Here is a 12,172-nt window from a genome sequence, read left to right as displayed (position 1 = left end):
TCTTGCTCAGCAAACCTGGAACCACACCACACACTCTTGAATGCTATCAAGGACTTGGTCCCTCCCTGCCCCCCAAACTGACAGGCAGAGGTTAGTTATAACTGACTAGAACATTCCTTTGTAGTGGAAGGCCAAAGATGAACAGCAGTGTTTTATCCATCTTCCTGTACTTTTCATGGATATCCCCACTCTGCCTTCAAGTGATAAAAACAGGAAGAAATAAAGGCAATTGCAAGTGAAAATTTACATTTACATTGATAGTCTAAATTGGGGCTGGGCTTCATTTCATGGACTGCCTACATAGCATGCCCAACTCAACATGAAACTGAGCAGGGAAAACGGAGAGCCATGCCTCGAGCTCCAGCACTTCAGAGGTGGAGGCAGAAGGATCAGAAGTTCAAGATCATCCTGGGCTACACAGTAGGTTTGAGCTCAGGCAGGGCTACATGAGAGACTGTCCAAAACAAACAAACAAACAAACAAACAAACAAAAAGAACAACAATAAAACAAAACTATAATGTTCTAGTCAGAAGGACATGTAACATCAAACAGTAATATATGTTTTTTCATGCTTAAAGAAGTTGTTGGTGTTCTCAAAGGTCACATAGTTTTACTAGTGGCTGTACAACCAGTCTCCTTTGCATTCCAATAAGGGGTTTTGGTTTTTTGCAAATACGTGTGGAACTTGCTTACTTGACAGATTATAAAGTTCTCATCCCAGTTGAAGGAAAGATCTAATAAATTTTTGAGCCCTTTACATTTATTGAAAAACTGTATAGAGAAACAATGAAATTATGATAGTAAGAGGCATCTATGTCCAATGAGATCTAAAATTTCACCAAGAGAGAGACAGACAGAGACAGACAGACACACACACCCCCCAAACACATAGAGAGAGAGAGAGAGAGAGAGAGAGAGAGAGAGAGAGAGAGAGAGAGAGATTGATTGATTCATGGCTACCAATGTTACAATGTTTTACAATGTTAATAAGCTAGAGAAAGTACCCAAGGAGCTAAAGGGATCTGCAACCCTATAGGTGGAACAACATTATGAACTAACCAGTACTCCGGAGCTCTTGACTCTAGCTGCATATGTATCAAAAGATGGCCTAGTCGGCCATCACTGGAAAGAGAGGCCCATTGGACACGCAAACTTTATATGCTCCAGTACAGGGGAACGCCAGGGCCAAAAAAATGGGAATGGGTGGGTAGGGAAATGGGAGGGGAGGGTATGGGGGACTTTTGGGATAGCATTAGAAATGTAATTGAGGAAAATACGTAATAAAAAATAATATTAAAAATTAAAAAAAAAAAGAACTTGGCTCATTTTTCCCTAAGTCACTCTTGGAAGTCTTGAAGTATGATTATATTGAGACACACAGATATCTAAAATAAGTCATCACATGTAAAATCCACACATCCAAATATTGAGTGTGGACATCTCATGCTTTTTGAGACAAAAAAAGGAAGACATGCTTTTGAAAGGATGGTACTTAATATCAAATTTAAAGCTACTTAATTCTTTGGGAATTCTAAGCCATTGGGTTTGAAGTCAAGAAAAGAATAAAACACAGTCAAACTGGGTTGTAAATATTTCTATGTGATGGGGACCAATGACTGTCTGATATCAAGACAATGGGAGTTTCACAGAAATTTATGAAGAATATCTGTAGAATTTGCCAGTTTTCTCTGACTTTCAGACCAGTGTTCCCCTGCCCTTTTTCCCATGTCCTGACTATTGCTCTTTCTCATTAACTAGGTCTAGGAAGATGTTGAACCTCTATAAGATTTTAAATTCTCTATCTCAGGTAAGTTTTTCCTTGTGCTTAAATAACTGTTAATTCTCTTAAGACATTTTTCTACTATAAAGGAAGAAATTAATTACATGATTAATTAAATTGATATTTTAATTACATGATATGTTTAATTACATGACTAATTAAATAGCTATTAATTCAAAAGATATTTTTCTACTTTAAATAAAGGAATTAATTATAAGATTAGAAGAAAGTACTTATACACATAAAAATAATGTTCAGTTTACATGTATCTCTACCTTAGACATAGATTTTCAGCTTATGAAATAATTTGAAGAGAATAAAATATCATTTAATGTCATTAATTACATGTCAATAAAATTTAATAGTAATTTCATGTACAAATCATTCATATATCCATCTTTCAGAATATTTCCCAATGGTTCAGTTTTTTTTTAAATATTTACATGTATGTGTTAGGCGGAGTACTACATATCCACGTGTGCATGTACACCCCATGCATGGAGACTGGGACAGGATTTCAGGTGACCTGCTAGATCTAGTTCAGTGAAAGACCCTGAATCTAGGGACAGCACAGCCTCAACAAGCCTCTGTCCTCAGACCCAACAAGTCTGTGTTCTCAGTACAGCCTCTCCAGCATCTAATACAAAGGCTGGTATGACCTCAATACGTTCTTGGTAGAGGAATGAGTAGTCACCTGAAGAATGCTTTAGAAACACTGTCTGCACAGCAAAGTGCTAATCACAACAATTCTTCAGTCAAGAAAGTGTGAGCTGGGGGTTAGCGCCCTTAGGAAAGGCCAACTTTTGATGGTGTGTCTGCTTGCCTGTTAGTGACAACAAGCGTGCTCTTCCTCTGAAACAGAACATACCTTGCCAGTAAAAGCTTCCAGGTCCTCCCACTATAAGGTCTCCGTTCTGCAAAACAGAAGCATCAAGGAACATGGGAACAAGAAGCCACTTGTTTTAAAGGCTGCTGAGTCACAGCTAACAAGCACTGCTCCAACAAATGGTTTCTCATAAAACTACACTTCCTTGAAGAGGTCCTTGTATCTGGGGCCTGAAGGTCGTTTTCTTTCATGTTTTTTTCCTTCTAGTTACTTAGTGCATTATGTTAAATAATTTGAATTTGACTCAAGCACGTTGACCTTGATCCCTTGAGAACATAAATTCAGGGTAGGGGGGAAGGCTGAACCTGAGCAAGGCATCAAGTTGGCAGCTCAACAGGCATGGCCTTTTGAAAATCTTGGCAACAAAAAATAAATTCATTTCAATTATTTTCAAGGTGACAATAATGTCGCCTTTAAAAATATAGCTATCGCCAGCAAAATGGCTCAGTGGGTAAAGGTGTTAGCCCTCCAGCCTGACAAGGTCAATTTGATTCTTGCAAGTTACAAGCTAGGAGAGAACTGAGTCCCCAGAGTTGTCTTTGGAGCGCCCCCAATGAGTAAATAAAGCAATGTAAAATCTTTTTTAAAAAAAATGTAATTCCACCCTCTTTCAAAAAAGAAAGCAAAAATTCTAGATTAGCAAATGCAAGCAGCTCCATTCTCTAACTTCAATCTGTAAACTATCAAAGCAAGCAATCACAGTGAAATGCAATGGACCAATAGTAAAACAGCATATGTTTATAAAATTTCCTCACACTAATTTCAAAGGCACAGAATTTTTTTCCTTCATAAGTGAATCAAATGCCCTTTGTTTTCTCAGGGGCTATGTAAATTTTAATATGCATATTAGATCAAAGCAGCCAATTACAGCTGAGTGATAAAGTGAGAAATAGTTAATAGATTCTTGTGATCTTTATAAATGAGCTATTGCATTTTGTATTCAAGAATGGTTCATCCTGGGTGGGAAGGAAGTTTCTTAATATCCTATGTTTCTCCATGTTATTATCATGTGCATAAATTTAAATAGAAATAGTGAACAGGAAAACAAAATAAATCTCAAGGAGAAGTTGCCAGACATTTCTGATCCCAAAGCTTCTCTGGTTATTACTGTCTGGGGTTTGGGGATCGTGATGAAAGACAGAGGGTAAAACAGGAGCAAGACATGAAGACTCACCCCATGCACATGCTGTGACAGTAAGACTCACCTTATAGAAGTCTAGGCTAAACCCTGCCTGGCAGTAACCTTGGCCTTCGGGATCAGCATTGCCTGGAAAGATGAAAACACACACCTGTTAGGTCATTTCTGAGAAATGTTTATTAAGCAGTACAGATTATTCCATTGTTTCCCCACATACCACTGAGTTAAAGAGAACAATTTATGTTTTATTTTTAAAATGCATTCCAGGCAATATTGAGTACATGTAATCAATATTTTCAAATACGTATATTCATGTATTTTCAGATCCTGAATATTAACGCTGCAGGGAGATGAGTTTTGGGGATTTATAATATTAGGTCTATTGAGTACAGGCCACATAAGCCATTCTTTAGTTGGGGAACACATCAAAGGAGGGGTGTATGTTGGGATGTACACTCATATTCACCCCCAAGATAAAATCAATTTTCTGATTATGCCCCCAAATCCCCACATGACAGCAGTGTCTACTTTGCCTACTCCTGGTGTTTCTGGCATTTGTACAGTGACAACTTGAAAACATAACCCTGTGCATGTTTTCTGCAGAGAATACTGGTAAAGATCTCCTTTTCACTTTTCACGTAGCCCAGGCTGGCCTCCAACTCTATAGCTGAAGATGGGCTTGCACTTCTGAATCTCCTACTTCTACCTCCTGAGTACTGGAGTTACAAATGTCAACGGCTCCAGCCAGTGGCTGTAGTGCTGGGACCAAACCCAGGGTTTCATAACTGCTAGGCATAACTGAGCTACATCTCCAGCTCTTTAAGAGGAACATAATTTTAAATTAGGTTAATTTGAAAATTACATTTCTGATTCTAGTGACCTCACAGGGACATTGCAATGGCTAATGTTATCAGAAGAGAAACCCTCAAGTCATGGTTTATTTTGTATTCTGTTTACTAACTGAAGAGCCCAGTGAGGTCTTGTCATACATTTTTATAAACTGTAGGCTTTATAGTGAGCATAGAGACTCCAGTGATATTGTTGTTGAAATCTGTAGGACACTAGGATCACAAATTTACTCACTCTTACCTGTACTTCCAAAGAGGCCCTACAACTTCCAACTCACTTAAATTATAGTCAAAATGTAGTTGAGTGGGGGAGTCTCAGTTATTATGTAGTTAGATGAAAACATATTAACAATTACATTTTCTCACTGAGGATATCATTCAAACAATACTACAGTGAAATGGCAGGAAAGGAGCAAACATTGCTGCAGGAAATAGGCTGGGCATGCCTCTGTTTCAAAATATCTCTAAAATAGATCTGGTCCTTCTAACTTTCCACAACACTGTCCATATCCTTTCTTCCAGCCAGTTCATAGTTTTAGCTTCTCCTTATCAATTCTGTGCAGGCATCCCTTTGTTCTATTTGCTTGTTTTGTGTTTGTTTGTTTGTTTGCTGAGAGAAGATCCTATACAGCCCAGGCTGTCATGGAGCCCACCATGTAGCAAACAGTGGACTTGAACTCTCAATCTCCTGCTTCTACCTCCCAGGGTTGGGATTACAGGTGTACATCACTACACCTGATCTTACCCGCTTTATGTTTCTGATGCTTTACTAAGCCGATGCAATGTCTTCCACCAAATTTGTTCCTTTGTTTACAACTCTGTGTTCAGACTGATGATTACGAGTTTTATAGCGTTCCCTAAAAGCTCATTTTTTTCAGTCTCATCTATATAGCCTCAATTCGTGGGGTTCTAACTTTCTAGAAATCCAGTGGTGTAAAATGTATGCATATTCAGATACATGTGTGAATGTACAATGTACTCAATTTGAACCCACGTGGATTGCATTTGATTATATTTAAGAAATAATTTATAAGCACACAAACCTTCCCAAAAATCCACTTTTGAAATTGGTTCTTTATTTGTAATATTGTACATTATGCAGAAGGGAAGAAACCTAACCATTCTTTACTTTAAAACAGGATGCTGAAAAAAAAATCTTCTAACTGAAAACAAGTCATTGAGAAAATAATCAACTTCCAATGTTTGTTTTGAGTGGCAATTAGAGAAGAGTAAGGATCTTTGCTCTGCAAGCCCACTTCTCCTTTCTCATTGAAATATAATTTATGAGTCCCTGAGGAGTTTTTTCTTCCTGGAACCTCACAGTGTCTCTAAATGTTATGCCCCAGTATAAACTCAGGAATCTAGGGATGTGTGTCATTCATTTTCATTCATTGCCGATGGTTAACTGCTAATGTGAAACTGTAGGGCTGTGAGAACTGCTCTAACCTGAATTATGAATGGCCATAAGAACAGAAGGCATGCCGTTCAGATGAATGAGTAGGCTACTGCCCACATTGTTCACGGTGCCTCCAGGGCTGTGCTCCAGAAGTAATACAAGACGCTTCTTTCAGATCTCTTTTGAAAAAGATATCGCTGCTGTGGTATTGATCATATGCTCATGGGCAAGCAGGCTTTATGTTAGTGGACTGTGAGCTTCTCAGCCATGACAGGAAGTCAGCTCTGTGGGTAATTTGAAGAGGAGGATGTGTGATTGATTATATGAAAAGTGTAGGTATGTTCTATAGCCAAACAGCTCTTAGAGAACTATTCCACCGCTCCACCTAAGCTCCATTTCATATTGGCTCTACGTTTTTCTATCTGGGAAAATGAGTGAAGAAACAGGCATGGTAATGTGCCCACAGAGCTCCAAAGTCTTGGGCAGCATAATTTACAGTGTTTAAAAAATGGTTCAAGCTCATGCTGAAACAGGTACCTCATAGGTTGAGATTCTGTGAGCAGAGTCTTACCCAGGCACTCAGGCCACAAGAATATAAAGCATAAAGGCAGAATAAGAAAGCGTGGTGACAGGTTTCATGAATGAACTTCACAACAGCCAGAAGAGTCTAAGTTACCAGATTCAATGCCCCAGCAAAACATCATTTGACATAACTGGCTTTCCAAAGAACTTGAGGTTTCTACTTCAGTTGGTGTCAACGTGTACAGAAAACATGTGCTGAGTGAATTACTGAGTCCCATTCTCAGCATGAAACCTAATTTTTTTTAAAGCTGTTTAAAATAAAGTCCTGAACTTCAGACTCTTTCTTTAGCACAGTGCACACCTAGAAAATCAAACTTTTTGTTTCCTGCCAAAGTCCTCATGAAAAACTCTTGGGTTTAAAAAGTTCAGGTTTGCTTTTGAGCTGTTTTATTCTGATATTTGCTTACTGTCTTCCCTGAATTGATCTAAAATCTAAACAAACAAACAAAAAAAAAGTATTCAGAAAAGGGAAATTTTATTTGTAGTTTTTAGGACAATGTATAATAGCTTCAGGCTGGGTCTTTCTAAAAAGGTTACTATCTAAAATAAGTTACTCTAATTTTCTTTGTAGTGACATCTCTCTACAATGTATTCCCATTAGTTAGAAGAAGAAGAATGGAAAATTCTTTTGTTGCTTATCCACAGCTCCTAGTGATCTACCAAAGACTCAGAACAATAGATAGATAGGTTTATTAAAGAATTTCAAGCAGATAATTAATTAGTAATTGAATTTCCCAAATTTGACACTGGTGCTAGTATGACTACACTCATTTGCTTTAAAGGCTACTTTGTACTGGTGTGGTGGAATATGCTTGCAGTCAGCAATTTGGAACTGACACAGAAATATCAATAATTTAAAATCAGCTTGGTCTATACAGCTAGTTCAAAGACACATAAGAGACATAGAAATGGTGCTGTTCTGGGTAAACCCAGGACGGCTAGATGGTATTTGAGAATAAAGGGGAGTCAACATTTTCATCAACAAGTGCAACATGCAGATAACAGGTTCACAGTTGACAAAGCAACAGTCATTGAGAACGAAGGCTGTGCAATGCTGGTGTCAGAAATGAGCTCAGTCCAATCATCCTAACTGATATTACTGTTTTCATAATCAAGTAGGGTGGACAGACAGCATCTTGTGGGGCACAGAGTAGGGATTTCCAACAAAAATTGTCAAGAGCCAAACTGGAAGATCCAATCAATTCTACCAAAGACTGTCTAAAAACTGACTTTTATATACAGAAGAGCCAGCAACTTAGCTCACATATGGGTACTTGTGGCCACAGCTGACGACCCAAGCTTTATCCCTAAGACCTGTATGGTGGTAGGAGAGAGCCAACTCTTTATTGTCTGACTTCTGCACATATGCTATGGCATGTATGTGCATATATACATGCAAAATAAAAACCTTTAGATTAAAAATATGTGGTTTGAATGAGAATGACTTTCATAGACTCATATATTTGAGTGCTTGGTTCCCAATTGATGGAACTCTTTGGGAAGGAATGTGTCCTTATTGGAAAAGGTGTGACGTGGGGCTAGGCTTTGAGGTCTCAAAACCAAAGCATTCTCAGTTAGAGTTCTCATTCTCTCTGCCTTTTCCTTAAGGATCTGTTGTAAGCTCTCAGCTACTGTTTCAGCACCATGCCTTCCTGCCTGCCGCCCTGCTCCCCACCATGGTGGTCATGGACTCACCCTCTGAAACTATAAGCTCCAATATACTCTTTTCTTCTGTAAGTTGCTTTGGTCATAGTGTCTTAGTTTCTTATAAAAGTAATAAATAAATAAATACTAGATCAGTAGAGCTCTAAATCTTGGATATCTTCTGTCACAGCTCTCAAGCTTGAAAGTTTTCAAGCCAAATTTTACTTCTTTTTTTAAAATTTTTTATTAGATATTTTCTTCATTTACATTTCAAATGCTATCCCCAAAGCCCCCTATACCCTCCCCCTGCCTTGCTTCCCAACCCACCCACTCCTGCTTCCTGGCCTGGCATTCCCCTGTACTGGGGCATATACTTACTGTTTCGACAAGGTGAATGCTCAGCATAGGCACTGAAATTCTGAATTGCTACATAGCATGTGCCAACTGGGTCCTTTGCTGGATTAGGTTTTAGAGTTCTCCAGTGATATAAAGGGGCACAAGCCTGTGGAGACCAAAGGCAAGAAATAGTTTTGATTTAGGTTTCTCAGACAATAGCTTCATTTGAAGTGTTGACTAGTAGTGTATGGCCATACCACCCTGAATAATACCAATCTTGTCTGAATTGTTGACAAGTATAGATGATTATATTGTTACATGAACTAATCCACCTTCAGCATGTTCATATCACAGTAGAGAGAGACAAACTTCCAAAGCTAATTTTTAATATTAATTCATTTAAAAAGTTGTAAAATCTATACTGAAGAATTGATTCAATCTCGTGGTACAGTTTTTAATTAAATAAAAAGTAAAACTGGCAAAAGAAAATTACTTTTTAAAAGCTAAGAACTCACATCTTCTATTTATTCTTTTTAAAAAGGGGGAATATAACAGCAAATAACATTCAAACAGTGCATGAATCAATGCTATATCTTAAAATAACTCATCTCTTCCTTTGTCTGGTTGTTAATTTTTCAAAATGGCTTTCAAAACAATGGATTCATGCAGGTTAATAAATCTCTGTTTTGTGAACTCCCTCAGTTTATTACTGAAGTTGAATCTTATGAACTTTTAATTAATAACTATTATGTAGTCAGTCTCCCTCATTATCAATACATTTTACTATCTTGAATGTAATCGTGAGGACCAGCAAGCATTTAAAGGGCAGGTGCTAATGACAGACACACATTTCTAAGGGATTACTACCCAATGGAAAATAACCTATTTCTCTGACTCTGCTTGCTTTAGTGAAACTCATTCTGACAAACTCCAGTGGCCACATATAACCTTCATGGTGGAGATGAACTACCCTAGCCATTCCATAGATTCACGCTCAATTTTAAATTGGAAAAAATACCCTGAAGGTTATAAGTAAAACATTCCATGATTGTTTCCATGTAAACTATATAGAGCAGTAACTTTGAGAACTATGTACAGCACACAAGCATTTGGTCACATTAAAGTCTTGCTTAGGATTCATTTAAGTGCTAGCCACACTAAACATGGAGCTTTGCATGAGAAATCTCATTAATAAACAAATGTGTGCTGAATAAAATGGAATGCACGGCCTCTGGAGAACTTAAAACAGATTTGTGTATCAGGTTATTAGGAATGGGCTCTCACATCTTGGATGTTATGTTATGTAATTTGTCATACAGATACTTATTTAATGGCTGACAACATGTTCTAATTTTAGGATTCTGGTGAAATAAAAAACATACTTGTTAAATTATGCCTTGTGATGTCATTTCAAGGAATATATTAGGATGAAATGAGAGAACTTCCTTCAGATTAGCTTCCTTAATATCAGGAGTTTTACCAGCAAAAGTTAATTTCAACAATAATAAGAAAAGTATGTTTCATTCACAGCACACTCTGGTTTCTTCCTCTTTTAATTAATTTGTTTTATATACTCCATTATAAGAATCTTGGAAATAAAATAAACACTACACATGAAAATTTATCAGGCCCACGGTCTATATACATCTCAGTGATGATGTACAGTAGCCATCCTAAAACTGTGGAGCTTTACACTGCGTTTTACACTTTGAATATTAAATGTATTTTTAGACACTTATCTACCATGAAGAACCTGGGCAGAATTAGACCTAGAAAAAGAATTAGATTTATATCCTTATTCATGACTCATGTCTAGTACTGCACTGAGTCCTTCTACAAACTAAAAACAAACCAAAACCAAAACCAAACCAACCAAAAACCTCAAGCTCTATTAAAATTATTCATTTCTCAATAGATTAGGCACGTATAATTATTTACAACAATGAGGGAATGAAAGCCAAATTAGAACATTTGCAAGCTGAATGATCCAAATTTAAAAGTGGGATTGTTTGCTGGACAGTGGTGGTTCATGCCTTTAATCCCAGCAGAGGCAGAAGCAGAGGCAGAGGCAGAGGCAGAGGCAGAGGCAGAGGCAGAGGCAGAGGCAGAGGCAGAGGCAGAGGCAGAGGCAGAGGCAGAGGCAGAGGCAGAGGCAGAGGCAGAGGCAGAGGCAGAGGCAGAGGCAGAGGCAGAGGCAGAGGCAGAGGCAGAGGCAGAGGCAGAGGCAGAGGCAGAGGCAGAGGCAGAGGCAGAGGCAGAGGCAGAGGCAGAGGCAGAGGCAGAGGCAGAGGCAGAGGTAGGCTGATCTTTGTGAGTTCAAAGCTAACCTTGTCTACAGAGCTAGTACAAGGACAGCTGAGGCTACACAAAGAAAGCTTATCTCAAAAATGAACAAAACAAAACAAAACAAAACAAAACAAAACATAACAAAACAAAACAGTGGGATTACTTACTTTAAAAACCATTAATTTAGAAATAGTGGTTAGTTTGTAGTTTTTAAAGTTCTTACTGTTAAGAGAAACTTTTCCACTGTTCTAAAAAGGATACCACAATACATAAACATTTAAACAACCCTAGAGTGTTTCCCCTTGATTTATTTTTCTCTGGCTCAATTTAAAATAGCCTTTCAAATTGGTCTTAAGCAATAAAGTATTTACCCCTGTAAGAGGTAGCTTTTCATTTTCCATCTTTCCTAGTAATTTTTAAAGTGTTTGAAAATATCTGAAATTTTAGGATGGGAAAGGCTTCATTTCCTAAAGCTTTTAGCACATTGTTAATATAGTCTTTAATTTCCATCACTGAGTGTCTGGTTTTACATACCACATTTCTTTGAGCCGCCAATAAGTCTATCGATGTATACAAATACAAAAAGCATTTGTGTAAAACAGGCATTAAATTGTGTGACACACAAGGCAAGCAGTTCCATGACCCATTCATACTCACCACAACTTTTCCTTTGTGAGCTCTCACTGTGGCTCCAAACCACTGGTTTGATTTAAATTCTATAGGTTCTTTGGTTCCATTAACTCTGATTTTCCTGTTGTCTGACAAGGATGATAAATTATGAATAGCTTATGAAATATGGCAGCCAATTAAAATATAGAGTAATAAATACATATTACTAAATATATAGGGTAAATATATTAATAAATATAACAAATATAGGGCATTAAAATATAGAGAAATAAATATATACACCAGAAAAATGAGTGCCAATCTTTCGTAAACTTGTCTAAAAAGTTGAAGAGGAGAAAAATATTTCCAAGGGCCAGAATTACCCTGATTTTAAAGCCAAACAAGGACCCCGAGAGAAAAGTAACCCATGCCGTCACTCCATAGGTGTAACCCATACTGTCACTCCATAGGTGTTGACAACGCATTGCCAATGTTCTACATTCCTTCATGTTAAAAATTCTGAATAAGTTATGGATGGCAGGAAGAACATACAGAGGCCATATAGCTCAAGCCTATAGTTAATATCATACTTCCTGGAGAAAATTTAAAACCTTACATCTAACATCAGAAACAAGAAAGGATACCCTCTTCTTTCATTGATTTATG

At 37.6% G+C, this 12,172-nt stretch overlaps 1 protein-coding gene across 1 annotated transcript in view; it reads right to left on the bottom strand.

Moving 5' to 3' along the window:
- Itga8 (integrin subunit alpha 8) overlaps positions 1-12,172 on the bottom strand; it is a 196,841-nt gene that overhangs the window by 146,442 nt on the left and 38,227 nt on the right. Inside the window, exons 3-6 of the mRNA XM_021155534.3 lie at positions 11,555-11,655; positions 8,654-8,777; positions 3,873-3,934; positions 2,650-2,695 (exon numbers count right to left, since the gene is read on the bottom strand). Of these exons, the coding sequence (XP_021011193.1) occupies positions 2,650-2,695; positions 3,873-3,934; positions 8,654-8,777; positions 11,555-11,655 (333 nt within the window). The remainder of the gene's footprint in view (positions 1-2,649; positions 2,696-3,872; positions 3,935-8,653; positions 8,778-11,554; positions 11,656-12,172) is intronic.

Source organism: Mus caroli, unplaced genomic scaffold, assembly GCF_978045245.1.
Source record: "Mus caroli unplaced genomic scaffold, Mus_caroli_1 scaffold_2, whole genome shotgun sequence".
Lineage (NCBI taxonomy): Eukaryota > Metazoa > Chordata > Mammalia > Rodentia > Muridae > Mus > Mus caroli.
This window is presented reverse-complemented; position numbering and strand designations above follow the sequence as displayed.